The 27,884-nt window shown below is 41.1% G+C and overlaps 2 protein-coding genes across 2 annotated transcripts in view; both read left to right on the top strand.

The window, feature by feature from the left end:
- LOC132880045 (tripartite motif-containing protein 16-like) overlaps positions 1 to 27,884 on the top strand; it is a 542,736-nt gene that overhangs the window by 373,360 nt on the left and 141,492 nt on the right. The gene's annotated exons all lie outside the window — the stretch shown is intronic.
- Positions 15,900 to 20,379, top strand: LOC132880444 (tripartite motif-containing protein 16-like). Its single transcript, XM_060913786.1, has 6 exons — positions 15,900 to 16,543; positions 18,178 to 18,273; positions 18,422 to 18,667; positions 18,788 to 18,959; positions 19,158 to 19,217; positions 19,816 to 20,379. Exons 1-6 carry the CDS (start codon positions 15,953 to 15,955, stop codon positions 20,352 to 20,354), a joined length of 1,704 nt encoding a protein of 567 aa, XP_060769769.1. The 5' UTR covers positions 15,900 to 15,952; the 3' UTR covers positions 20,355 to 20,379.

The raw sequence follows: 27,884 nt of genomic DNA, 5'->3' as shown, positions 1-27,884 counted from the left end.
TATTAAAAATTTATTCTCGACAAACGTTTCGGCCTTCTACAGTTTCATAAAAAACTACATAGTGCTATGGGCGTGGTCTTATATACAAAATTGTGAATTCTACACTTCAGAATAAAAGACAAAAATAAACTATTAATTACAAAATGTAATAATTAAATATTATTAAAAATAATGCGATTTTTAGATTTATATTATTTTCGCTTATTTAACCCATAAGGGGCTAAAGTAAACAATTGCGACATCCAGTACACTTCCCTATTTAGAAGGATGTTGTCTAAACTATCTTGAGCAGCATTAACTATTGTTTCTATACAAATGAATTCAAAATCATTCAGATTATGAGGAGACTGATTAAAATGTTTAGCTACTTCGCATGTTTTTTTTTTGTTTTTCATACTAGATTTATGGTTATGAAAATGTACTTTAAACTCTGTAGTACAAGAGCCAACATATTGGAGATTACATTTATGACAAGTTGCTAAATATATTGTATTGCGGGAAGTACAAGAAAGATGTTGACGAATTTTGTATTTCCTTCCGGTTACAGAGCTGACAAAAAAAATTGACTCTGCGAAAAAGTTATTACATAAATTGCATTTTTTGCTACACCTAAAGCAACCTTGTTCAAGCCTTTGATTATTGCTTTCTGTGTCACCACACTTGAGTTTAGAAGGCGCCAGAATATCCTTAAGATTTTTAGGCCTTCCAGCCTGAGTACATTATGTAACAAAAAATAAATTACCATTGCTAGTTTTAGGCAGCTTAGAAACCGGCTCTTCCATTATTGCTGTTTCTTCCACGTTTTCTTGATGTTGTGTTCTAGAAACGGCACTAAAACTTAGTTTCGAAACCACAAAATGCAACTTTGATGGAAAAAAATATATAATAAATTGCTTACCTCTCTTGGGCGGCACGGTGGTGTAGTGGTTAGCGCTGTCGCCTCACAGCAAGAAGGTCCTGGGTTCGAGCCCCGGGGCCAGCGAGGGCCTTTCTGTGTGGAGTTTGCATGTTCTCCCCGTGTCCGCGTGGGTTTCCTCCGGGTGCTCCGGTTTCCCCCACAGTCCAAAGACATGCAGGTTAGGTTAACTGGTGACTCTAAATTGACCGTAGGTGTGAATGTGAGTGTGAATGGTTGTCTGTGTTTATGTGTCAGCCCTGTGATGAGCTGGCGACTTGTCCAGGGTGTACCCCGCCTTTCGCCCGTAGTCAGCTGGGATAGGCTCCAGCTTGCCTGTGACCCTGTAGAAGGATAAAGCGGCTAGAGATAATGAGATGAGATGAGATGAGTTTTGCTTGTTTTGACATGGCAAATTATTAACACGAGGAAATACTCGTAATTTACAACTAAAAAGACTGCAGCTACACTGGCAGCTTGACCATGCTTTCTAGTGCGATTGTGTTGCGCTTGTGCAGAACGGTGTCAGTCCTGCGCGCCTTAGCTCATGCACCTGAAGGTGCGCCTTCGGCGTGCGCGCCTAACGATTTACGGCACGCACGCTGTTAACAAAGAACACCTGTCTTTAATCAATGAACTATGTTTGGACTATTTAAGGACTGCGCCCATGCAAGGACGATGCAAAGTATTATGCCGCGTCTAGGAATGCGAAAAATCAGAAAAATAAATTTCTCCATTCGGAAAACTGGAGATTTTCAAGAGTTTTGTCAAATATCCGGATTTTTGGGTAAATCCGGAAGACTTTCATCTATACTGAGATAAAGTGATTACTGCAAACACGAGCTGTTTTGGTTTTAGCCTCTCTTAGATCAGTGCTGCTGATGTTGTTCAGTCGTGCTCGTCTCCTCTCCGTACAAAACCTCAGAGTTTCATCGCCCTCTTTCCGAATCACGGACAGAATTCTAAAAAATTGTAACATGCCACGGTCACAAGTACTGTTGTGACCATAACCATATCCAGCACAAAGATCTGGCAGAGCTAAAAGAATGCTCAAAGCTGTGGAAAAACAAAGAGAGTTGCGCACGTGTGACTATGTTTTGTTTGGAATGTCGCCTGACCCTGCATTTGTCTTTATATCCACCAACCACGGGCGCAGATAGAGGGGGGGACGGGGAGGATTCGTCCCACCCAGATTTAAATTCACCTCGTTCGGTCCCCCCCACTTAAAGGGAGGGGAAAAAAACGTTTATGCTGTCTTTCTTTGCATAAGGCAAACCTCATGGAAAAATCAAAAGACTAATTACTAGGGCTGCACAATTAATCGAATTTAATCGAAAATCGTGATTTTGGCTGCCACGATTAAATTAAATGAAAATCACAATTTATTTCCATTTAAAATGCGAGCTCTGCTGCATATCTGATCAAGCACTTTTTGACCAGTACTCCACCAAACCATTAGGGGGTGAACCGACACATGTAAGGTTTCATTACTCTGCCTAAATAAGCAAGCAAGCCAAGTGCGCAGAGCTTCAGTGCAGCGGTATCTTCTTCAAGGGGTGATAGCAGGTAACAGATTGAGGTGAGAGAGAAAAGCTAACTATGTCGGAACAACAGACTATTTAGCACTGGAGGCAATGTTGTGACCTGCCTTCGCTCATGTTTAAAGCCAGAGCATGTTGATAGGCTGGTCTTTCTAGCTAAAAACTTGTAGGCCTCAGTATAATGCTATGTAATTGTTGCAATTGAGTTTTCAGTTCCTTCATCCTTTGGTAATTTCTTGGATAAATTTCATTTATTTGTCATTTGGAAATCAGAATTTCTCTTTTAAATTTCATTCTGCACTGAAAGCTGTTCATATTGTTTGTTTGAATATAGTGAAATAAAATTTAAGTGATTTCCCTAACATCAAGAATAATCGTGATTAATAATCGTGATTACAATTTTGATCAAGATAATCGTGATTATCATTTTTTTCCATAATCGTGCAGCCCTACTAATTACCATTCGGTTTATTGAGGTGCACAGCAGTACATACATAGTTGCAACAACTCACATAAAATAAAACAAAGACTGATATTCGGTTGGTTGAGCTGCGCAGACTGCACAGGTTGTGAGCTCGAGCTTGGTTGCTATGGTTACCCACAACAAGTTTGACAGGCATATCGGGGACAGCTCCTAGTTCAGGACCCCAACATGGCATGATGAAGGGTGCCAAACCGAAAAGGCAGAAAACGATTGCATAGTTTTTTCAAAAAACAACGACTGTAAGTAAACTGTGCCTTACTTTATCATATCACCTTGCAATTTTTTGACAGTCTGTTCAAAGTAATGTCGTAGTGAAAGTAAAATCGTACGGAGTAGAGATGCCTTTCTGGTAGCCTCCTTCTTTCGGTGGTAGCCTGTAGATACAGTGCTCAGAAGGCAGTTTTAAGGGCATCAGAGTATATTCCTCGCACAACACATGTTGGGGTTGGGGGTGGTTTGCTGGCAGCTTTGTCCCCCCCAGTTCAAAAAACATATCTGCGCCCCTGCCACCGACATCCGGGTTTCTATTTTGCTTTGACATCACTTGCAAGTCAAGGATAGCCTGGGTCGAGACCTGTATATTACAATATCTTCCTATTTATATACAGTCAGTCGGTCGGGTTCAATGCCCGAACTGATGATCACATCATCAGTTTTTCTTTGGCTAATCAGACACAAGGTACGCCACCACTCTTGCTGGAGCAGTTGGGAGTTAGGTGCCTTGCTCAAGGGCACTTAAGTCAATCCTGCTAGTCTGGGGAATCGAACCAGCAACCTTTTGGTCCCAAAGCTGTTTCTCTAACCATTAGGCCATGACTTCCCCATGACCCTTTGTTGACCAAAGCTAATAAAAGTGAAAAATTCCTCTTCATTACATAAACATAGAATTATTTTGTAATGTATATGTATTATGATGAATATATTGTTTTGCGGCGGCACGGTGGTGTAGTGGTTAGCGCTGTCGCCTCACAGCAAGAAGGTCCTGGGTTCGAGCCCCGGGGCCGGCGAGGGCCTTTCTGTGTGGAGTTTGCATGTTCTCCCCGTGTCCGCGTGGGTTTCCTCCGGGTGCTCCGGTTTCCCCCACAGTCCAAAGACATGCAGGTTAGGTTAACTGGTGACTCTAAATTGACCGTAGGTGTGAGTGTGAATGGTTGTCTGTGTCTATGTGTCAGCCCTGTGATGACCTGGCGACTTGTCCAGGGTGTACCCTGCCTTTCGCCCATAGTCAGCTGGGATAGGCTCCAGCTTGCCTGCGACCCTGTAGAAGGATAAAGCGGCTAGAGATAATGAGATGAGATATTGTTTTGCTTGCTGATTTCCTTACTTTCCTGATTAATATTATTTTAAAATGTGTTTTTGCCCAATCCCAGCCTATGATTTAGTATTACGGTAAGTAAATTACTCAGTATTTAAATTAAAATTCATTTTTTAAATGACACATTTCTGGATCAAGCTGAAAGGTAAAGGCATGACTTGTAGGAAGTGCTGTAGTTCTGTACATAATAATACCCTATATGTGCACAAAATACATCATTCATACAGGAATTATTTAGTGATTAAAAAAAATAACTTATTTTGTAGGTGGATGTAAGATAAGGCAACTGCCATTGTAAATACAGAATGTATGTTTACTACTGATGTTAAATAATGGGAACAAGATCAGTGAAGCTTTGGACCTATGGACACTACAAGTAGCCTATGTTATTTTTACTGATTTTAGAACAAAAAAAAATTATTTATATTGACTGATGTGAGATTTGACAACTAGCATTGTAGACTAAAAACAGGCAGCACTACAGTGCTAATCATATGACTCAAAATGTTAAAATTTATTCTTTATTTGGTTTCATGTTCGATAATTTTCATTAATTTGATGCTCATACCATTACTGTTCCTTCATTGTATTTGCACATATATAAGATTTGTTTACTTATTTTTAACAAAATTTGTAAATTTAATGGGAGAAATATGGGTAGGTGGTGTAGTGGTTAGCGCTGTCGCCTCACAGCAAGAAGGTCCTTGGTTCAAGCCCCGTGGCCGGCGAGGGCCTTTCTGTGTGGAGTTTGCATGTTCTCCCCGTGTCCGCGTGGGTTTCCTCCGGGTGCTCCGGTTTCCCCCACAGTCCAAAGACATGCAGGTTAGGTTAACTGGCGCCTCTAAATTGACCGTAGGTGTGAATGAGAGTGTGACTGGTTGTCTGTGTCTATGTGTCAGCCCTGTGATGACCTGGCGACTTGTCCAGGGTGTACCCCGCCTTTCGCCCGTAGTCAGCTGGGATAGGCTCCAGCTTGCCTGCGACCCTGTAGAAGGATAAAGTGGCTAGAGATAATGAGATGAGATGAGAAATATGGGTAAATCACTGAATAATAGGAACAAGAATGCTTTGGGCCTACGGACACTAGAAGGGGCCTACGGACAGTACAAACAAGAATTATTATGTGATTTTGTCTAATTTCATAATAAAAAAATATTTATTTATCTAAATTGATGTGAGATTTGACAACTAGCATTGTAGACTAAAAACAGGCAGCACTACAGTGCTAATCATATGACTCAAAATGTTAAAAGTTATTCTTTGTTTGCTCATCTCATCATCTGTAGCCGCTTTATCCTGTTCTACAGGGTCGCAGGCAAGCTGGAGCCTATCCCAGCTGACTACGGGTGAAAGGCGGGGTACACCCTGGACAAGTCGCCAGGTCATCACAGGGCTGACACATAGACACAGACAACCATTCACACACTCATTCACACCTACGCTCAATTTAGAGTCACCAGTTAACCTAACCTGCATGTCTTTGGACTGTGGGGGAAACCGGAGCACACCCACGCGGACACAGGGAGAACATGCAAGCTCCAAACAGAAAGGCCCTCGCCAGCCATGGGGCTCAAACCCGGACCTTCTTGCTGTGAGGCAACAGCGCTAACCACTACACCACCATGCCGCCCCTCTTTGTTTGCTCTCATGTTAAATAATTTTCATTAAATTGACACTCATACCATTACTGTCCTTTCATTGTATAATCATTTGCTCATATATAAAATTGTTTTACTTATTTGTAACAAAATTGGTGAATTTTATGGGAGAAATATGGGTAAATCACTGAATAATAGGAACAAGAATGCTTGGGGCCTACGGACACTACAAGGGGCCTACGGACACTACATGCAAGTATTCAAGTTTTATCACTGTATGTATTAATCCAATTTATGTTGAGTGCTTATGTTTGATAAAAGTATCCAACAACAAATAGCAACATACCAAGAATTATCAAACATGGCATCCATTCTATGATTTAGTACCAGGCCTACAGACACTCCAGATTTTTTAGGCAAAATTACATGGGTTCAGGATCAGGGGCCTCATGTACAAAGCTTGCGTACGCACAAAAAAGCTACGTACGTCACTTTCTGCGCAAACATTCGTATGTACAAAGATTGACTTGGCATGGAAAAGTGCGGTACTCTACGCAAACCTCATGGCTGGCATACGTACATTTCTGGTGCATCTTGGTACTTGGCGACACTTAGAGGCAGAGCAACACAACTACATTTAGGCCTACTCGGTCAAGAGTCATGACATGGCGATAAGAGGCATCCAAAAATGCATTGGAACATCAGGATGCGTGAATTGAAATGTATGTCAGTCATACGACATTGTCGAGACACATAATGCGAGACTGTTGGGTAAATGCCAACAGATCCATCAACCATCCCTTCCATATTGTAATTACGGGAAATGAGAAACCCCAGCAATATCATTTCGATATTATTCCCATTGACTATTGGTTAATTAATTAAATTAAAGAATGCACATGCAGGACCATGCATTGCAGCTAGCTTAATAGATCTTCCTCGCGCATTTGCCGCGAGGTGTCAGACTGAAATATTATTAGTTGATGTTGCATGGGGTAACCTTATCACATAATTACCAAGATCAATATATGAAACGATTTCCAAGTGCGTACAAATCAGACACAACCGCGGTGTGTGGCGTGTTACACAATGTGGCGCAGCGGCACGGCGTGCCAATAATGGAGCGAGACCTGCTGGAGGACCCAGACCCTGGGCCTCACAACGAGGTGCCACAGCGACATGGTATACAAACCCGGCAGCGCTTAATAGCCACAATGTGAAAAGGTAAGGACACACGGGACACCATTCATTTTTTAAGATATTCTTTTAATGTGTTATTCAGTTCCTTCAATTCCTTGCGGATTCCCTCGAGGTTGTAGTTAATCGCCTCTATCCCCTTTAAAATTTCCCCTTGCGACTCAAGGACCGCGCGCGTCAGCACCCGGTCTGTGGACCCGGCGACAGGGGCAGGCGGTGGAGAAGGGGGGCAGGTGACAGTGACGCTGGATCCGCTCGGCTGGGGGTCCTCTTCCTGCTCGGGTGGGATGGACTGGGGGCCTCCTGTTGTTCCCTGGCACCCTGCTAGAATACATTTGTCATTAAAATCCTACTGTGGAAAATATGTGCACATGTTTTATTTCTGGTTACATGTGGCTAGGAATATTGGGCCTAATAAGAGAGGAAGACATTTCCTCAAATACAGGGTGTCCCCGAAAAAATGTACACATTAGAGCACTAAAGGTGTTTTTTTTTGTTTTCAAAACCCATGTAACTCAAATAGACACTCATTGTGGCGCAGGCACTGCGGACGATGCGAATCATACCGTTATCTTGGTATAGGCTACATTCACATTCAGTGGCATACAATCAGTGACCGTTGCATGTCTCATAGCATACACTTTGAACATCACTTTAATTGGAGGTGACAGAACAATTAAGTGATGTATGTGAATTCTATTACACTGTGCTAAAGGCAGGGATTTCAGTTCATACATACTTTATGGCGATTTAGAGTATAGGCTACATTTTTCGGGACGCCCTGTATGGAAATGATTACAGCACCTGTGAGATTCTGCTGGGCCAAGTCGGAGTCCCCCTCTTCGGGCGGAACCACGCCGACTAATGCATGGTCACCGAGGACCGCGGTCACCCTCTGGTCGAAAGGGGAGAGGGCCTCGACCCCCGGCCCGCCACCCGTCTTCATTGCGCTCCTGTGCTGCGCAGCCATCCTCCTTTTCACATCTACTTTGATGTCCGACCATTTTTTTTTTAATGTCGGCTGTGGATTGATTGTTGGCCCCGACTTGATTGATGACATTAGTTATTTGCTCCCAATTCAGACGTTTGGTTTTGGTGCTGATTCCGGAGGAGAGGCTTCCGAACAAGATCTTGTGTCTTGCCTCTACCTCCGAAATCAGCGCCTCCACCTCGTAATTTGTGAAATTTCTTTTTCGAGATTTCGCCATGTCTTTTACCTAACGCGGGCCTTACTGCAGGTCTATTTATACTAATTAACATATTCAGTGTGGAATAATTGAGGGAGGAGACGGGGCGGGGAACGGGGCTCGTGCATGTGCGCCGAATTCCACGTTGATTGGGATGTACAACAGGAGAGTGCGTGGAAACCTTCGTACGCACTGATTGATACATCCGGATTTTTTTGGTCGTACGCAAATTTCCCGATTTTGACGTGCACACATATTTAGTTGGAAATCCACGCAGGTCTTTGTACATGAGGCCCCTGGTGACAAGACATAGTATTTGTAAACAATCGGATAACTACTGATTCACACACAACAGAGACATCATATGCTTGCTTATAAACTACATTTTGATGATATATCTTACACTTTAGTCTTTTAGAAAGAGTAGTTTTTGTCAGAAAATATATAATCATGCAAAATGACGCTCGACACATGATTTCATTTTTTATTTTTTTATATAATACTGTGTGACATTTACTCAATGAACATGAAAAAATAAATAAATAAGTGATAAAAGAAAAAACATGAATTTTACTAATATTTTCAATTCATTTAAACATTTTTTACATTTAAAATATCAATAAATAGCAAGTGCAACATCATTATATCAAATTTATGATAAATTTGGATCACATAATTAGTCATAACTTTGGACTTGATTGATCGATTTCCACAATTTTTTCAGGGATTTTAGATCCAACATAGTTACATAATTTCCATTACTCTTCATGATAGACAAGCAAACTCATATGATGTAGGATACAGATACTCGATACTAACAGTAATTGGTAAACAAAGGAAGCACAACTTTATTCATCACACACTTGTGAAATTTCCTCTCTGCATTTAACCCATCTGAAGCAATGAACACACACATACCCAGAGCAGTGGGCAGCCATGCTAACAGCGCCCGGGGAGCAATCGGGAGTTAGGTGCCCCGCTCAAGGGCACCCAGCCAAGGCCATCCCATATTAACCTAACCACATGTCTTTGAACTGTGGGGAATAAGCAGAGCACCCAGAGGAAACCCACAGGGAGAACATGCAAACTCCACACAGAAAGGCCCTTGCCAGCCGCTGGGTTCGAACCCAGAACCTTCTTGCTGTGAGGTGACTGTGCTAACCATCACACCACTGTACACCTGAGTATTCTGTAGCTGACTGTTTCTGTTAACTGCCATTTCTTAATAACATTACAATCTGAGGAAACAGCTACCTGAAAACACTTTGCTATGTTCTTGTAGCCTTCTCCTGCTTTGTGAGCATCAAGTATTTTATTATTCAGAATGTGAGGAAGTTGCTTAGAGGAGCCCATGGCTGTTGATTTTAGAGACAAGTTTGAGGAGTCAGAGAATTTATACAGCTTTGAAATATGCATCATCTGACCTTTCCTAACAAAGAATTTGAACAAGCCACAGCTCAATAAGCTAATTAAGGTCTGGAAACTTGGTAAAAGTAACCTGAGAACTCAAATGTATTGGGGTGCCCAAACTTTTGCATGGCATTCCTTTTCTTTTTTCACTCTCCAATTGTACAAAACAAAAATAATACACAAATCCTGCATAAAACACTGAAAAGAAATGTCTCGTCTTTACCTTTATGCCTTTTGGTGATCAGTTCATCTTCTGCTCACTTAACTATTCACAGTAACAGACATTTTCAGCAAGGGTGCCCAAACTTTTGCATGCCACTGTATATATATCAACTGAGTCAACTAAAAATGATTATTGTGTTGCGCTGTTTGAGTTGTTCTCGATGGAAAAACCCGATAAATATGAAATTATCTGGAGACAAAAATAAGTTATGTAGGTGCTCGCGCTTCTAGTTACAGCCAAAATCAAACAGCCAATCAGAATAGCGAGGGGCGGGGATGGACGAACACGGCTGGGATCCCTGTGTGTCCATGAAAAATCAACTCGATGGGTTTCCAGATTTTCGGCCCGTGCGAAAGCTCCGCTATAAACATGTTTCAGAGCAATATGCTGCCGTCCAGACAAAATCTTTTTCAGGGAAGGCCTTCCTTCTTTCAGCGAGACAACGCCAAACCACTTTCTGCGCATATTAAAACTGCATGGCTCTGTAGTAAAAAAGTCTGGGTGCTAAACTGGCCTGCTGCAGTCCAGACCTGTCTCCCATTGAAAACATTTGGTGCATTATGAAGCACAAAATATGACAAAGGAGACCACAAGCTTTTGAGCAGCTGAAAGTGTATATCAGGCAAGAATGGGACAACATTTCTCTTTCAAAACTACAGCAATTGGTCTCCTCAGTTCCCAAATGTTAACAGAGAAATGTTAAAAGTAGAGGTGATGCAACACAGTAGTGAACACACCCTTGTCCTTTCTTGAACTTTCTTGAACCATTTTGCTGACATCAAATTCAAAATGAGTGTATATTTTTCAAAAAACAATAAAATTTCTCAGTTTCAACATTTGAAATGTTGTCTTTGTACTATTTTCAATGAAATATCAAGTTTCCATGATTTGCAAATTATCGCATTCTCTTTTTATTTCCAGTTTACACAGCGTCCCAAATTTTTTGGAATTGCCGTTGTATTTTTCAGTGTACAAAATGACACATCATACTCTTTATCCATTTATATTTACATTTAATGTTGTGGAATGTCCATGAAACGAGTTAGAGCCTGTCGTCACTATCGTTATAGCAGCTATAAGTGAGTTGTTCCCTCACCAGCCTGCTTTTTTCTCTCTTGAAGTTAACAAGACAAAAAACAGATCTTGTCATGTATCGTGAAGATGTCACACTGCATGAATAAGCAGTGAATTTACCAATGATTCCAAAATGTTCTACATAATGTGGACTGAACAGCTATTTACAGTCAGAATCAACTTGTTCAGCTCCCAAATGGCTCGGCATGTTTGTTTATTTTTTGCTCCTTTTTAGTCGAATTACATACAGCTGAAATTGTTTCATTAAATGATTCAGAAAAGGCACAATCAAGCTTCAGTTATGAAGGTGGTGCAAACATGCAGGAAGTCTAGCTAACATCGATGCACTAATGTTCTGGTGCTGATCCATTATGAAGACTTGGAGAGAAAAGAGAGCGAGAGAAAGAGAGAGAGGTTGTATTGAATTGTATTAAATGCATGTTGTGTTTCATTGAATAAAATTTACTTTTTTGATAGAACCTTATAAATCCAGGTTTATCTGTGAGTTTGGGATCTTTATTCAAATATTACAATCAAAGCTTTGCAGAATAAAAGATAAGAGCACAGGAGAATAAAGTTTCCCCCAGTGATGGAGTTTCTGTGCTGAACTCATTTTCAGACAGAAGCTTTTAATACTGAGGTCAGGATGTCCGCAAGCTGCTGGACAGTGTCTTGCAAAAGTATTCATCCCCCTTGGTGTTTGTCCTGTTTTGTCGCATTACAAGCTGGAATTAAAATGGATGTTTGGAGGGTTAGCACCATTTGATTTACACAACATGCCTACCACTTTAAAGGTGAAAATTGTTGTTTTATTGTAACACATACAATAATTAAGATTAAAAAAAACCCAGAAAGCTGGAGTGTGCATATGTATTCACCCCTTTCATATGAAACCCCTAAATAAGAGCTGCTCCAACCAATTCACTTCATAAGTCACATAATTAGTTGATTAAGAGCCACCTGTGTGCAATCAAAGTGTCACATGATCTGTCACATGATGTCTGTATAAATCAACCTGTTCTGGAAGGACCCTGGCTCTGTAACATGACAAAACAAACAACATGAAAACCAAGGAGCCTCCAAACAGGTCAGAGACAAAGTTATGGAGAAGTACACAGTATAGATCAGGGTTGGGTTATAAAAAATATCCCAAATATTGAATATCTCACAGCGCACCATTAAATCCATTATAGCAAAATGGAAAGAATATGGCACTACTACAAACCTGACAAGAGAAGGCCCCGCCCAACAAAACTCACAGACCGGGAAAGGAGGGCATTTATCAGAGATGCAACAAAGACACCAACGATAACACTGAAAGAGCTGCAAAGATCCACAGCGGAGATGGGAGTATCTGTCCATAGGACCACTTTAAGCCGTACACTTCATAGAGTGGGCGGGGCTTCATGGAAGAGTGGCCAGGAAAAAAAGCCATTACTTATAGAAAAAAAAAAATAATAAAAAACATGTTTGGAGTTTGCCCAACAGCATGTGGTAGATTCCCCAAACACATGGAAGAAGATTCTCTGGTCAGATGAGACCAAAATTGATCTTTTTGTCCATCATGAGAAACGCCATGTGTCGCGCAAACCCATCACCCTGAGAACACCATTCTTACAGTGAAGCATGGTGGTGGCAGCATCATGCTGTGGGGATCTTTTTTGTCTGCAGGGACAGGAAAGCTGGTCAGGACTGAAGGAAAGATGGATGGCACTAAATACAGGGCAATTCTGGAGGAAAACCTGTTTAAGTCAGCCAGAGGTTTGAGACTGAGACAAAAGTTCACATTCCAGCAGGACAACGATCCTACAGTAAACATACTGCTAAAGCTACACTGGAGTGGTTTAAAGGGAAACATTTAAATATCTTGGAATGGCCTCATCAAAGCCTAAACCTCAATCCAACTGAGAATCTGTGGCATAACTTGAAGATTGCTGTACACCAACGCAACCCATCTAGCTTGAAGGAGTGTGAGCAGTTTTGCCTTGAGGAATGGGCAAAAATCCCAGGAGCTAGATGTGCTAAGCTAATAGAGACATACCCCAAGAGACTTGCAGCTGTAATTGCAGCAAAAGGTGTCTCTACAAAGTATTGACTTTGGGGGTGAATTCTTATGCACACTCCAGATTTCTGTCTTTTTTATCTTAATTATTGTTTGTGTCACAATAAAACAACAATTTTCACCTTTTAAGTGGTCAGCATGTTTTGTAAATCAAATGGTGCTAACCCTGCAAAACATCCATTTTAATTCCAGATTGTAATGCAACAAAACAGGACAAACACCAAGGGGGTGAATACTTTTGCAAGACACTGTATAATGGTGCAAGGAATTGATCCAGAAGGTGGCAGCAATGCAACAATAAGGACACTGATTGCCTTTCAACACAAGAAAGAAGAAGTTACTGTGAACCCTTCCAGTGTGTTCGTAAATCTCCTCAGTTGTGAGCCGTGTTTATTCTGGATAGATCTCCTGTTGATGATCTCACCTCATCTCTGCCTTTCCCTTTGATTTTAATGATATTTTTGGTGGATGGGGTTTGATCCCTGCACTGACTGGGATTAGATCAAGTCTTGTGTTAACACTACTAGCAGATTTCTTTCTTCTGCCTTTCAGGCGATTCATTTCAGTCTGTTAACAATGTTAAAATGACCCAAACGTAAAATGACTCGTGTCAGTGTGGGTTTCCTCCTGGTTCTCCAGTGTTCTCATACTTCTCAAAGACACATCTAATGACTGATCAAGGCGACTCAGGGTCTCTGATCTCAAACATATTCACCTACCAACTTCATTTCCATCTCAACAATCTGTTCATGAGAAAATTCTTCATCGACCAGGAATAATGTTCTTGATAAATCATGATATAAGGAATAAAAGAGGATGAGGCATGCTGCTCCAGGAAACTAATCTGCGATGAGGTGATGGGATGTGACCCAACACAAAGTGGATTAGTGTCCACAAACAGCAGGTCATGAAGGGTTCTGGCACTCGTGAAGCCTGGAGCACTCATACTGAGTGAAATGGAGATTATGTTGAAAAAAAGATCCACTTTTGTGATTTATTTTCGCAATAAACAATGCGAAATCAATAAAATATGGTTTTCTTTCCTGACAGCTGCAACACTCTTTAGGGATGAAGATCAGTTTAAAGATGTCACGAGGAAAAAGCTGTTCAAGTGAAACAATTGTAACACTGGGGAACACAATTTTTGTTGAGTTAGGTCTGACAGCTGTTTTTAACTAATTTTTGGGTGCGGAATCCAAAACTGATCTCAGTTTTTCTCTATCACATCAGGTTTTGAACTATAGGAGCCCCGTTTTCTTAAAAAATATGAAAAATACTGTACTTAACAGATATGTTCTTGTTTCATAAAAATTTACAAATATTGACATACAATGAAATATGAAAGAAACAGGCATGACTGCACTGCTTATTTAACACTTATGTTTTTACAAAGGATATGGTTACTGTAATTGTAATTGTGTGCAAGTAGTTAAGGTAAAAATTTACGTTTATAGCTCTTTCTGGAGTGTTCAACTTGAGGACTATTGCGTTTGATGCTCCAACAATAGTCAGCCATCATATGTACATCCCATCTACCCTGATAACGTTCTTCCATAACCTTCAAATCTTGGTGAAATCGTTCACCTTGCTCGTCGCTAACAGCACCAAGATTTTCCAGAAAGCTGGCAAGATGGCAATGCAGAAAATGTAGTTTAATACTCATGTTGCAACCAAGCGCTTTGTAGTGCTCCAATTGTTTCTGAACAATTTCTGTGTAAATACTTGCACGTGTATTTCCAAGAAAGTTCTTGACGACGTCTTTGAATGATAACCAAACATTCTTCTCAAGGTCTGACATAGTCCCGGTGAACTGTTCATCTTTGATGAGCTGCCGAATTTGTGGACCATCAAACACACCGGCCTTGATTTTTTCAATTGACAGTCCAGGAAATTGCAAGATGATGTACTTGAAACAGTCGCCATCAGTTGGCAATGCTTCTACAAATTGCTTCATGAGACCTAGTTTTATGTTCCGAGGTGGGAATATTATTTTCTTCCTGTCAACAAGTGTAGAATGTTGGGATCTCCAGGTTTAAGATCAGATCTTGGAGGCCAATTCGTCTCAACCCAATGCTTCTCTCGAGCTCTGCTATCCCACATACAGAGAAAGCAGGGATACTTTGTGTACCCATGTTGCTGACCAAGAAGGAAGCACACCATTTTAAGGTCAACACAGATTATCCAATTGTGTTTGTCATATTGCAATAACTCAATGACTCTCTTTACATCTCCATGTTCTTCACAAAGACAGACAGAATGCCCAATAGGGACTGCACCGAATAAATTGCCATTGTGTAGAAAGACACACTTCAAACTCCGCTTTGAGCTATCAATAAACATTCGCCATTCATTCGGATTGTAGATTGAAAGCCCTAATTCCTTCAGTAAACCAGGAATGTTATGGCAAAACACAAAGCCGCTATCACTTCGAAAGTACTGCAGAAATGTACTTTCTTTGGTTTGAAAGTATGATACCTTCACTCCTTGTTCAAGTAAGTTTTTCTCATTCAGTCTTGATGCTAGGATTTCTGAAGCTTTTTTTGATAGGCCCAAATCATGTGCCAAATCATTCAACTCGTGCTGATCAAATCCCCTATGAACTGAATCCTTGTGAATTTCAAAATCTGCATAAACAATGCGAAATCAATAAATTGTCAAATCAACAAATTTATCAACAAGGCTGAAAGTTGTGCTTGAGGTGTCAGTAGGTGGAAAAGTCCAGAAAATTAAGATCCATTCTGTGAGTATTTCATGAAATTAATCCTAATCAGTGCGGCTACATGAGTTATATTTCTGCACTGAAGGGAGATGAAATGGTTAATAGAGGAGTGCTCATGATCTCTCTGTGTTTGTGCTCCTCTCTCTCTATTGCTCTTTCACACACAGAACCAGGAAGTAACTTGTCATTTCAGAGAAAACAAAACTGATCTCTCTCTCTCTCTCTTTCTTGTTGCGATTTCAGGAAAATGGCCAAGGCCAGTATTTCAGTAGCTCAGGACCAGTTCATGTGTCCAGTGTGTCTGGATCTCCTGAAGGATCCGGTGGCTATCTCCTGTGGTCACAGTTTCTGTAAGGTGTGTATTAATGGCTGCTGGGATCAGGAGGATCAGAAGGGCGTCTACAGCTGTCCTCAGTGCAGAGACACTTTCACAACAAGGCCTGTTCTACGCAGAAACAACATGCTGGATGAAGTGGTGGAGAAACTGAAGAAGACTGAAGTCCAAGCTGCTTCTCCTGCTCACTGTTACGCTGGACCTGGAGATGTGGAGTGTGATTTCTGCACCGGGAGAAAACACAAAGCCGTCAAGTCCTGTCTGATGTGTTTGACTTCTTATTGTGAAACTCATCTGAAACCTCATATTGAAGTTCCTGCTTTGAAAAAACACACATTAATTGAAGCCTCAGCAAAACTCCAAGAGAAGATCTGCTCTGAACATAACAAGCTGATTGAGATCTACTGTCGTACTGATCAAACCTGCATCTGTTATTTGTGTACGATGGATCATCACAAAGGTCACGACACCGTCACAGCCGCAGCAGAAAGAGCTGAGAAACAGGTGAGAACTAGAAATCTTTCCAGAATTAAATCATCTTAATTATAGTTTCCCATCTAGAAACAGGTGCTTTAGTCAGTGATATGATTTGAACTTTAATTTCAATGTGTGTCTCAATCAGAAGGATTCTCTAAAAGCTGATTAAAATTGTCTGTGTTCTGGTGAACAGAGTGTTAAATTTATCTTCAGTGATGGTCGTAATCTGGTTCGGGTTGGGTTTCCTGATAACGTTGCCCTTTAGACCTAAAGAGAGAGTTGAGAGACTCTCTTAAAGAATGAACGTTGTCTCTGTGTGTGGTTTTCCGGAATTCACTCGTAAGAAGGAGTCTAAAGAGCAACAGGACAAAGTGCGTCTTTGCAGTTCGCGTCCCTGATATAGGCATTAGTAGCTGCTAAAGGCAATCGTATTGGACATAACTAACAGTGTCCAAGTTAACTAGCTGTGTGTAAACATTAGCCATGGACAAGACTATGGCAACTTGGCGGGCAAATCCACAGAAAATCATTTGACTAATCAGACTACATAGTTATTTCAACATTATCACTAACTCTAAAAGCACAAACAACTTCACTGCAAGCTAATAAAATGCTTATATCCCTCAATATGCTTCCACAGGTGGGATGGCAAGTTTTTGTACGCTGTGATATGTTCCGTTTTAGACAACCAAAGCAAACATTTAAAGCAAAATGACTCTTTATTCCTTTCAGAAAACTGAATCATGGGTTCTAGCTATAGAACCGTGGGTATGTACATTCCCCAGAAGAACCGCCTCCTTCCATTCTGCCATCAACTGATCGTGTTAAATAATGCTGCGGAGAAATCATTGATCTTGATTTTATCCAGTATATGGACGTGACGTGACCCTAGTGATTACTGATAGACTGTCTCAGTGTCACCTGCGGAAAAACCAATCACGTTTTAGAAAAGAAAAAAACATCCACTTTCAAAGCAGCTTCATTGTAACGAGTAACGAGGACCTTGATAGAAATGTAGTGGAGTAAAAAGGACGATATTTGTCTTTCAAATGTAGTGAAGTTAAAGTCGTAAGTTTCCAAAAAAAATACTCAAGTAAAGTACAGATACTCAAAAAGTGTACTTCAGTACAGAACTCAAGTAAATGTACTTCGTTACTGTCCACCTCTGATAATTAACTCGATGTATTTGCAATGTAGAAGAAAACTAATTGAACACCACCAGCAGATTCAACACCAGTTTCCCCCGCTGACTGTGAGAGTCCCTCAGAGCCGCATGCGCATTCTGTGGATTCGGCAGCGAGCGAGTCGCTCTTTGTTTTGAACGAGTGCTCCGGGTCTCTCGTAAATTCCGAGCAAACTAAAGGACGACTTGTGCTACGATGTTGTTCAGGAAAACCACGTTAGCTTGATGATGGATCTTAAGAGGTCATTTAAAACTTTCTTGGCCTTAAGTGGCTTTCAGGAAACCCAGCCCAGACCAGTTAGTGAACATTTCTCTCTCTCTCTCTCTCTCTCTCTCTCTCTCTCTCACACACACACACACATGCACACACAGTACATAACCTTCAGAGTGAAACATGAATGTACTTTGAACTGACATTAATATGGAACCAGTTCGCTCGTACTGTATAAAAAGCTGAATGTATTTTATTTGTCCTCAGAGTGAGTTAAAGGAGGAGCAGATGAAATCCCAGCAGAGAATCCAGGAGAAGCAGAAGAAGGTGCAGGAGCTGAAACAGGCTGTGAACACTATAAAGGTGAGCAGTGAGCAGAGACAGAGCTGCTCCTAGAAACACACACAACATGGACAACGAGTCATTTACAGTCCCAGTAAGAGAGGGAATGATAGATGAGCTTTAAATCTTGTGTGTGTGTGTGTGTGTGTGTGTGTCTGTGTCCTAACAGCTCAGCGCACAGACAGCAGTTAAGGACAGTGAGAGGATCTTTACTGAGCTGATCAGCTCCATGGAGAAAAAGCGCTGGGAGGTGACGGAGCTGATCAGAGATCAGGAGAAGGCTGAACTGAGTCGAGCTGAACGACTCCTGGAGCAACTGGAGCAGGAGATTGCTGATCTTCAGAGGAGAGTCACTGAGCTGGAGCAGCTTTCACACACACACGATCACATCCATTTCCTCCAGGTAACACTCACTGTCTGATCTACAGAGCCAGCTGTTCCTCACACACTCTCTAAAATACCTCTCATTAAGGGAACAATAAATGTCCCTGTCTGACATCACAAGTGGGTTTTACATTTCATTTGCTTTCTGTAGGTTTTAGCTTCTGGACGTCAGTCTCCTCAGTGGAACAGACCAGATTTTCACACATCCAGCGTCCCTGTCCATCAACATCTCTCATTTGATGGAGTGAGGAATTCTCTCTCAGATCTGAAAAAGAGAGTCGAGGAATTCTGTGAGGAGGAATTCAACAAAATCCCTCCACATGGTAAGAGGAGCTGTTCCTGCTGGAGAAACACAGTGATGTGTTATTTCTTAGCGATGCTCCTGCTTTCTTTTCTGCAGACACTTTATTCACCCGACGCTTTGAACTAAAACACTGATTTAAAATGAATAAACTGACTGGATCACTTTAAACTCTTTCCATCTTTTACACAAACTCATGTTTCCATTTTTCTCTCCACAGCTGCAGCAGTTCAGATCATTTCAGAACCAGAACCACAGAGCAGAGAAGAGTTTCTGAAATGTACATCTAAAGCACACACACACACACACACACACACACGCTTCTGGGCCTGTCACGATAACAAATTTTGTTGGACGATATATTGTCTCAGAAATTATTGTGATAAACGATATTATTGTTGACGTCTTTTCAAGACAATTTTATGCCACTAGTAAAATAATAATGATCATGCAAATACACCCTTTCATAGAACAGTAAACTTTTTAATTAAGTCAACTTATTAAATTCCATGAGGCTGGCAGGGGGAGTCGCTCTCTTCTGTGGGATCTTTAACTAGGTTTAGAATGCTAGTTTAAGCTGATATGTGATTGATCTAACGGTAAAACAGCACGAGGGCTCGAGAACTTTGACAGGTTACAATTTTACTTGGCAACAGAATGTATCTGAATTCTGATTGGTTGTCGTATCTGAATTCTGATTGGTTGTTATATTATTGCCCTTTTGTTGTGTTCTTGAGCCCAGAGTGGGGGGAGGGGGGAGTGACAGGGTTCTACAGAGAAAAGTTTTCACTGCAACCGAACTGCTGTTTTCGTGACTACGCCCCCAGCGCGGATATTCATGTTCACATTGTTCAGTTTGTTTTTCTCTTTTATTTTAGATTTCTGTTATCTGACTCTGGATCCCAACACGGCACATCGTCTCCTCATTCTGTCTGAGAAGAACAGAGCGGTGAGATGCAGTGGGAGAGAGCAGCGTTACTCTGATCATCCAGAGAGATTTGATTACTGGGATCAGGTGTTGTGTAAGGAGAGTGTGTGTGGACGCTGTTACTGGGAGGTGGAGTGGAGCGGTGCTGGTGGTGTGTTCATATCAGTCTCGTATAAAGACATCAGCAGGAAAGCACTGGGTAATGAGTGTGGGTTTGGATTCAACAATCAGTCCTGGAGTCTGCAGTGTTCTTCTTTTTCTTCTCTCTCTTTCTATCACAACAGCATTAAGACTGATCTCAGAGTTCCATCCCCCTCCAGAATAGGAGTGTATGTGGATCACAGTGCAGGAACTCTGTCCTTCTACAGCGTCTTTGACACGATGAAGCTCCTCCATGGAGTCCACACCACATTCACTCAGCCTCTATACGCTGGGTTTGGACCCTACTGGTTTTCTGGTTCTACAGTGAGATTGTGTGATCCAGAATAAAAGTGTGTAGTGTTTTCTGTAAAAATCCTGCACGTTGCCACGTTGTTGCTCAGTCGTCTGTTTCACTAGAACACAATCCAGCTGCACAAAAACACTCATTTTAATATTTAAATTATAAAATATGCCGATGTCGTGTTCATCCCATATTCAGCCTGGATGATGATTGGCCCGCAGATAGAACCTTATAAATCCAGGTTTATCTGTGAGTTTGGGATTTTTATTCAAATTATTTGGATAAAAATAAGGCCAAATGTGAGGTCGGTGCTGATCCGAGGAGAATTAAAATGACGGGTGGTTGGGTAGAGATTGGGTTATAACACTGATGTGTTGCAACACCATCAACTATCAGGAGGGTTTATTTAACTTTTTTTTTGTTTTTGAGCCATGCTTTGTGTCGTTCATTTCCTATGTTTGATCATGTTTAAACGTTTGCTGTCTAGAGTGCGGCATTAAAAAAACATGCGCTGTCAAAATTGGCAAAATACATTCCCATGTGCTTGGCGTGCTTGTGTCTGACCATTTCTGTTTTGTATTAAATTAAATCTTGCCAAAATGACTTGGTTCAAACCTGGACATATAGAAATAGAGCATGTTAAAAAAAAACACGAAAAAATAAACCCCGGAAAGCCCGCTCCTCTGCTTCAGCCAGACTTGAAGACCCGACGGTGCAATGCTTGCAGGCTCATCTCATTCATCTCATTATCTCTAGCCGCTTTATCCTTCTACAGGGTCGCAGGCAAGCTGGAGCCTATCCCAGCTGACTACGGGCGAAAGGCGGGGTACACCCTGGACAAGTCGCCAGGTCATCACAGGGCTGACACATAGACACAGACAACCATTCACACTCACATTCACACCTATGCTCAATTTAGAGTCACCAGTTAACCTAACCTGCATGTCTTTGGACTGTGGGGGAAACCGGAGCACCCGGAGGAAACCCACGGGGAGAACATGCAAACTCCACACAGAAAGGCCCTCGCCGGCCCCGGGGCTCGAACCCAGGACCTTCTTGCTGTGAGGCGACAGCGCTAACCACTACACCACCGTGCCGCCCAGACCTAAATTTATAGCTAACAAATCAGCAGATGCCCCAACAATTATTATTTTCATTAGGCCAATGTGTAAGGTATGTTAGAACCGTGCCTTATAGCCTACGTTATATCACAATTTAAAGGACGTTTGAGGAGTTGGAGGCTGCGAGCGCAATGATGTTCCGACGTGCTAAACTTTATTCCCTGAAAATCATACACCAGCGTTCAATGCCCCAAACAGTCAAAATGTCTAGAAGACTACGGTTAAATAATAATCATAGCCTTCTAAGTTAAATTACGTCAAAACATCTGTTTCTGGCCTATGAAATGATGGAGGAAAATGAGAACGAACGCAAAGTAGATAGCAGCCAACTTCACGCCATCTTTTAGGTAATTAACACTCGTGTTGGCCGCAATATTTCTCTTAATAAAATCTTGAATTGTTTTTGAAGTCGTATTCAACACAGTAAGGTCAAATCCCAATTTTAATTTAAGCGAAGATCCAAACTTTTTTCTATATTGACGTTCGGCACAGAGGAGCATGTCATTCTGCTTTCGGTTTCGGCAGCATGGATGCGCTTTGCATGAAAGAAGGCACTGATGTGTCTGCCATCGATAAAGGTGTAAAAAACAAGTGGAGGTGGGCTTGGCTGTACGAAATAGGTGAAAACGGAAAGCCATTTAGTTCATGGTGCAAAAAAACTCAACATTTGTGCGGTTTGCCACAAAAAAATAATATACGGAAGCAAGAGAAAGAAAGTGCTGTCGCGCCATCAACTGGAAGCCAGCCACAAGGCCAATGTAAGGGGTCTTCAGCACACCTCTTTCCCAGGAGCAAGTCTCACCTCAACGGAGGTCAGTCCATCTATGGCTGATCGTGTCTGTGCACAGAAAATACGTGTCTGTGCTTTTATCTCAAAAACGAACAATGGTGAAGAATCACTCAACAATAAATTGAATATATTAATCCATTAATTAATTGATAATAAAGTTATCAGTTCTAAGTTAACCATTCTCAGGATTTCATCGAAATCCACCCATAACGCCCCCGTAAATTTTCAATCAAATGTTTTTTTTTTTTTTTTGCTTTAATCCATGCAAATATTACAATCAAAGCTTTGCAGAATAAAAGATAAGAGCACAGGAGAATAAAGTTTCCCCCAGTGATGAAGTTTCTGTGCTGAACTCATTTTCAGACAGAAGCATTTAATACTGAGGTCAGGATGTCAGCAAGCCGCTGTATTGATACGCAACGGGGTTTTTCTCCACTTTGGATGGATATTTTTAGATGATTTAATCTGTGGGAAATAACTACAGTGTCTTAAATATGTGTTTGTGAAAATCACTGTAAACCTACAACTGACTTTTTCCTCCAAAAAACATCTCTTTTAATGTTGTCATATATTGTGTGTGTGAATAATGATGATAAATCTGTCTCTGTGAACTGGATCTGTCTGTGCTCTGACTCCTGATTTAGATTCTCAACATGATTGTTGGAAAAACTTTTTTTTTTAATCCTTTTAATTTTCAATCAAATAAAGCAAAAAAAAAAAAAAAAAATTCTGTTCCAGTTGTCTATTCTGATTGGTCAGAAGGTGTTGATTAATTTTCTATAACAGCAGCTCTGACAATAGTGCAGGTTTTTATTAATGGACTTGCTCTAATACGTTCTTGTTTCTATAGTAACAGCTCATTGAAGTGAAATTATTTTAGACCTGTGTGTTCACAAATAAAAATAAAAGAAACGTGGATGAACACTAATATTTAACCTGGACATTTCTCCTCCAGACCACCAGAGGGCGCCTTTACACATTTTGAATAACTTCACTTCCTCCACTCATTTCCTGTCTGTTGTTATAAAATGCACATAGATCCTACAGTAACTGTGAACCCTTCCTGTGTGTTAGTAAATCTCCTCAGTTGTGAGCCGAGTTTATTCTGGATAGATCTCCTGTTGATGATCTCGCCTCGTCTCTGCCTTTCCCTTTGATTTTAATGATATTTCTGGTGGATGGGGTTTGAACCCTGCACTGACTGGGATTAGATAAAGTCTTGTGTTAACACTACTAGCAGATTTCTTTCTTCTGCCTTTCAGGAGATTCATTTCAGTCTGTTAACAATGTTAAAATGACCCAAAGGTAAAATGACCCGTGTCAGTGTGGGTTTCCTCCTGGTTCTCCAGTGTTCTCCTACTTCTCAAAGACACATCTAATGACTGATTGAGGCGACTCAGGATCTCTGATCTCAAACATATTCATCTACCAACTTCATTTCCATCTCAACAATTTGTTCATGAGAAAGTGGGACTTCTATTAGCAATAAACAATGCAAAATAAATCAAATCAGGTTTTGACTCCCCTTGTGGTAATAAAGAGTCATTTATTTCGATTCATTTTCACTCCTCACTAAATTCCAAACTGACAGAATGAGGAAAATATTTCAGCAGAACAAATGACACTGAAGTGCAGATGACAGTGAAATATTCCTGCTTTATTTCCATCCTTAATGAACACAATGTGGTAGTTTTTAGTGCTTGTAGTAAGACACGGTCCTGCTGTAAATCCTCTTGTGTGTCTTTTAGTGAAGATACAGAATTGATGTTGAAAGGCTGCTGGGTTTTTTTGTTGTTTTTGTTTTTCAGTGATGTCGTGCTACTATGTAAAACTGAGACTCCAAATAACTCAATAATATTCGCATATTATAGAATTCGATCTGGAGTTCTGATTTTAAAATGTGATTTAACCACATACACTTCATGGACAGAAAGAAAGGACAAAATGGGAAAAGAACATAAATGACATACATGATACTTTCTACTGAAGTACAGAAATCGATCTCTGGCCACATTTACCATTTAACATTCATGTGTAGGCGACAATAAAATCAAATTCACTTTAAAGAATTCCTTTATCTCACTTTAGCCATTTATTTCTTTATAAATTTTCAGAAAATGAAAAATTGAGTGATTTATTCATTAAATTTAAATGACTGCAATTTAAACTTGTCTTATCATTTCTGACCACTAGAGGATGCTCATGGACACGTGACGCTGCAAGAAATGAACCATTTTCAATATTTTTGCTGAACTCACATCAGAACAGACTGAAAACTTGTCTTATCATAAATATAATCAATAATATTGATTCATGATGAGATGAATGGTTTATTCGGTCCCTGCTGTGCGTCATACTGTAACTGGGTTTAATGGAACAGCAGCTTTTTAGTCTCGTTGAAAAAAAAGACAAGTCCAATAAATTTCTCAGCTTCATGATGCTGGAGTTCTACGTTATTCAGTATTTCTTAGTATCTCTTGCTCTCAGTGAATAGAGAGGTTCTTTGGAGAATTCCTGGTGCCCAGATAAACTGATCACAATGATTCGTCTTCTCCATGATGGGATGACTGTTTCTGTTCTCTGTGAAGATGAAGAACTGGAACTTTTTCCTGTGAAAGTTAGTGTAATACAAAGCTGTGTAGCCACTACATTGTTTGCTCTCTTCACAGGTGCTGTCCTGCATGTAGCCAAGCCAAATCTGCATTATCTGGGCAGCACGGTGGTGTAGTGGTTAGCACTGTTACTGGACTTATACCTGGAGGACGCTCTGGACTCTTACAGTAATGCTTTTATGGCTGAGGACTAAAGTTGACTTGCTAACTTTACAACTGCAGTTATCATGAACAGTTTTGCACTCAAGTTTCCATCAATGAAGAATTATAACATCAACAAAACTGTCCTCATGTTAAAACTGTTAATATTATAGTCATGTTGTCTGTTGTTGCCCAAATGAGGATGGGTTCCCTTTTGAGTCTGGTTCCTCTCGAGGTTTCTTCCTCATGTAGTCTGAGGGAGTTTTTGCTTGCCACCGTCGCCACAGGCTTGCTCATTGGGGATAGATTAGGGATACAATTAGATCATGTTTTAAGTCATTCAAATTCTGTAAAGCTGCTTTGCGACAATGTTTGTTAAAAGCGCTATACAAATAAACTTGACTTGACTGTCACCTCACAGCAAGAAGGTTCTGGGTTTGAGCCCAGCGGCTGACGGGGGCCTTTGTGTGTGGAGTCTGCGTGGGTTTCCTCCAGGTGCTCTGGTTTCCACCAGAGCCCAAAGGCATGTCGTTAGGTTAACATGGGGTGCCCTTAGGCTGAGGTGCTCTTGAGCGAGGCACCTAACCCCTAACCGCTCCCTGGCTGCTGTAGCACAGCTGCCCACTGCTCTGAGTACGTGTTTGTGCTCATTGCTCACGTGTGCGTTCACTACTTCAGATGGGTTAAATGCAGAGAGGAATTTCACAAGTGTACATGTGATGAATAAAGTTGTTGTTCTTCTTCTTATCATGGAATACAGATAGTTTATCAATACAATGGTACAACCTACATCATTTGCAAGCTAAGAGTAAGGTGTCTACAGCCTCAGTTGTGGAACTTCAGTATGCTGATGATGCTGCGCTCTGTTCATACTCAGAAGCTGGCTTGCAGAGAATCACAGATGCCTTTGCAGAAGCCTACAAAAGACTCAGGCTATCACTGAACTGCACTAAAACAGAGGTTGTGTGTCGACCTGCCTCTGACACCTCCATCCCAATCACCACCCAACCTGAAATTTCTGTGGATGGAACTGTTCTTAAGGTAGTCCCACACTTTAAATATCTCATCAGCTATGTGTCAGGTGATATTTCCCTTGACCATGAAATTAATAACAACATCAGTGCTGGAGCAACAGCTTTTGGCAAGCTATGTAAGCATGATTTTGATCATCACAAACTTGAATTGAAAACTAAAATAAGAGTCTATAATGCCACTATAATACCAATGCTCTTGTATGGGTAAAAAACATGGACTAAGTACCAATATCAAGTAAAACAACTTGAGAAATTTCACTGAAGATGCCTACGGTACGATCCATCATGAACGCCCAATGGTATGATCGTGTTACCAATGCTGCAATTCTTGATAGAGCCTCCTTAACAAGCATCGAGGCTATGCTTCAGCAAAATAGGCTGAGGTGGTATGGACATGTTGTTAAAATGGATGCAAAACAACTTCCAAAACAGCTTTTCTTCAGTCAGCGACCCACAGGAATGAGAAGCATTGGTGCTCCTAAGAAGAGATACAAGGATGCCCTAAAAATAACTTTTAAAGAGTGTGGGATTATTGATTGGGCTACAGCACCAACTGATAGACTGCTCTGGAGGCGTGTGGTCTGCAATGGAGTTGAGACCTTTGAATCCAATCGACAGAAATCAAAGGATGAGAGACACAAGAGACGAAAAACTGCTCAAGCCCTAAAACTGGCACAACCTCCTGGCCAGATGCCTGTATAGTCTTTCAGAGACCACCATGTTCATGTCGAGTGGCAGTAAGAGAGTATTTTACGTGGAATGCTTGTGAGAAACACACACGAGCTGTTACTATAGAAACACTAATGATTTGCAGCTGCACTACTGTCAGAGCTGCTGTTATAGGGAATTAATCAACACCTTCAGACCAGAACTCCGCAGCACTCAGTACAGGATACTATACATTAATGATCCATTATTGTGGATCAGAAAACCTGACAACTGATTCAGGAGCCCACAGAGTAAACCCAGCGTATAGAGGCTGAGTGAATGTGGAGTGGACTCTGTGGAGGAGCTTCATCCTGTCAGAGACACTGTAGAAGGACAGAGTTCCTGCACTGTGATCTACATACACTCCTATTCTGGAAGGTGACGGAACTCCGAACTCGGTCTTAATGTTGTTGTGATAGAAATGAAGAGGAGTCCGAGAACACACCAGACTCCACGACTGATCGTTGTACCCAAATATGGTCCGTCTGGGCTGCTCTTTTTTATTGGTCCCTTTATATGAGACTGAGATGTACACACATCCCTCACTGCTCCTTTCCACCTCCCAGTAACTGCGTCCACACACACTCTCCTTACACAACACCTGAGCGATGGAGGTAAACCTCTCAGGGTGATAAGGGAACGGCTTCTCTTTATAACTGCGTCTCACCGCTCTGTCCTTCTCACACAGACGGAGGGAACCATGTGCCGTGTTGGGATCCAGAGTCAGATAACAGAAATCTGAAAGAAAAGAGATGTTGTGCAATAAAGTTTATCGTGTATTAAACACTGGGGTACAATGAGTCATAATTAAACCAGTAATTCATTAGTGCCTCATATTGACACTCTCTCACACCCTCAGTTTCTTACACATTATATCACAGAGAGAGAGAGCAGGAGATTACACAATTAGATGATATTCCTTGTAGAATTGGTCGTATTCAAATTAGCATGGAAGGAGAGCTTCCTGAAGTATAGAAAAGCTCCTAGTGCTGCAAGATCAATGTATCTCTCCACCCTAATCAAAGATAACAAAAATAATCCTAGATTCCTTTTTAATCCTGTAGCAAAATTAACTAAGAAAAAGACCACTACAGACACACCTGCACCTGCAATATGCAGCAGCAACAACGTCATAATTTTTTTCAATCACAAAATTGAAAATATCCAACAA

Source organism: Neoarius graeffei, chromosome 2, assembly GCF_027579695.1.
Source record: "Neoarius graeffei isolate fNeoGra1 chromosome 2, fNeoGra1.pri, whole genome shotgun sequence".
Taxonomy (NCBI): Eukaryota; Metazoa; Chordata; class Actinopteri; order Siluriformes; family Ariidae; genus Neoarius; species Neoarius graeffei.
This window is presented reverse-complemented; position numbering and strand designations above follow the sequence as displayed.

What these genes read in the sequence shown, in the direction of transcription:
- LOC132880444 (XM_060913786.1), top strand. Translation starts at nt 15,953, where the DNA reads ATGGCCAAGGCCAGTATTTCAGTAGCTCAGGACCAGTTCATGTGTCCA. An exon ending in AGGCTGTGAACACTATAAAG is followed by an intron (nt 18,274 to 18,421) that starts GTGAGCAGTGAG and finishes GTGTCCTAACAG; the next exon opens with CTCAGCGCACAGACAGCAGT. An exon ending in CAACAAAATCCCTCCACATG is followed by an intron (nt 18,960 to 19,157) that starts GTAAGAGGAGCT and finishes TTCTCTCCACAG; the next exon opens with CTGCAGCAGTTCAGATCATT.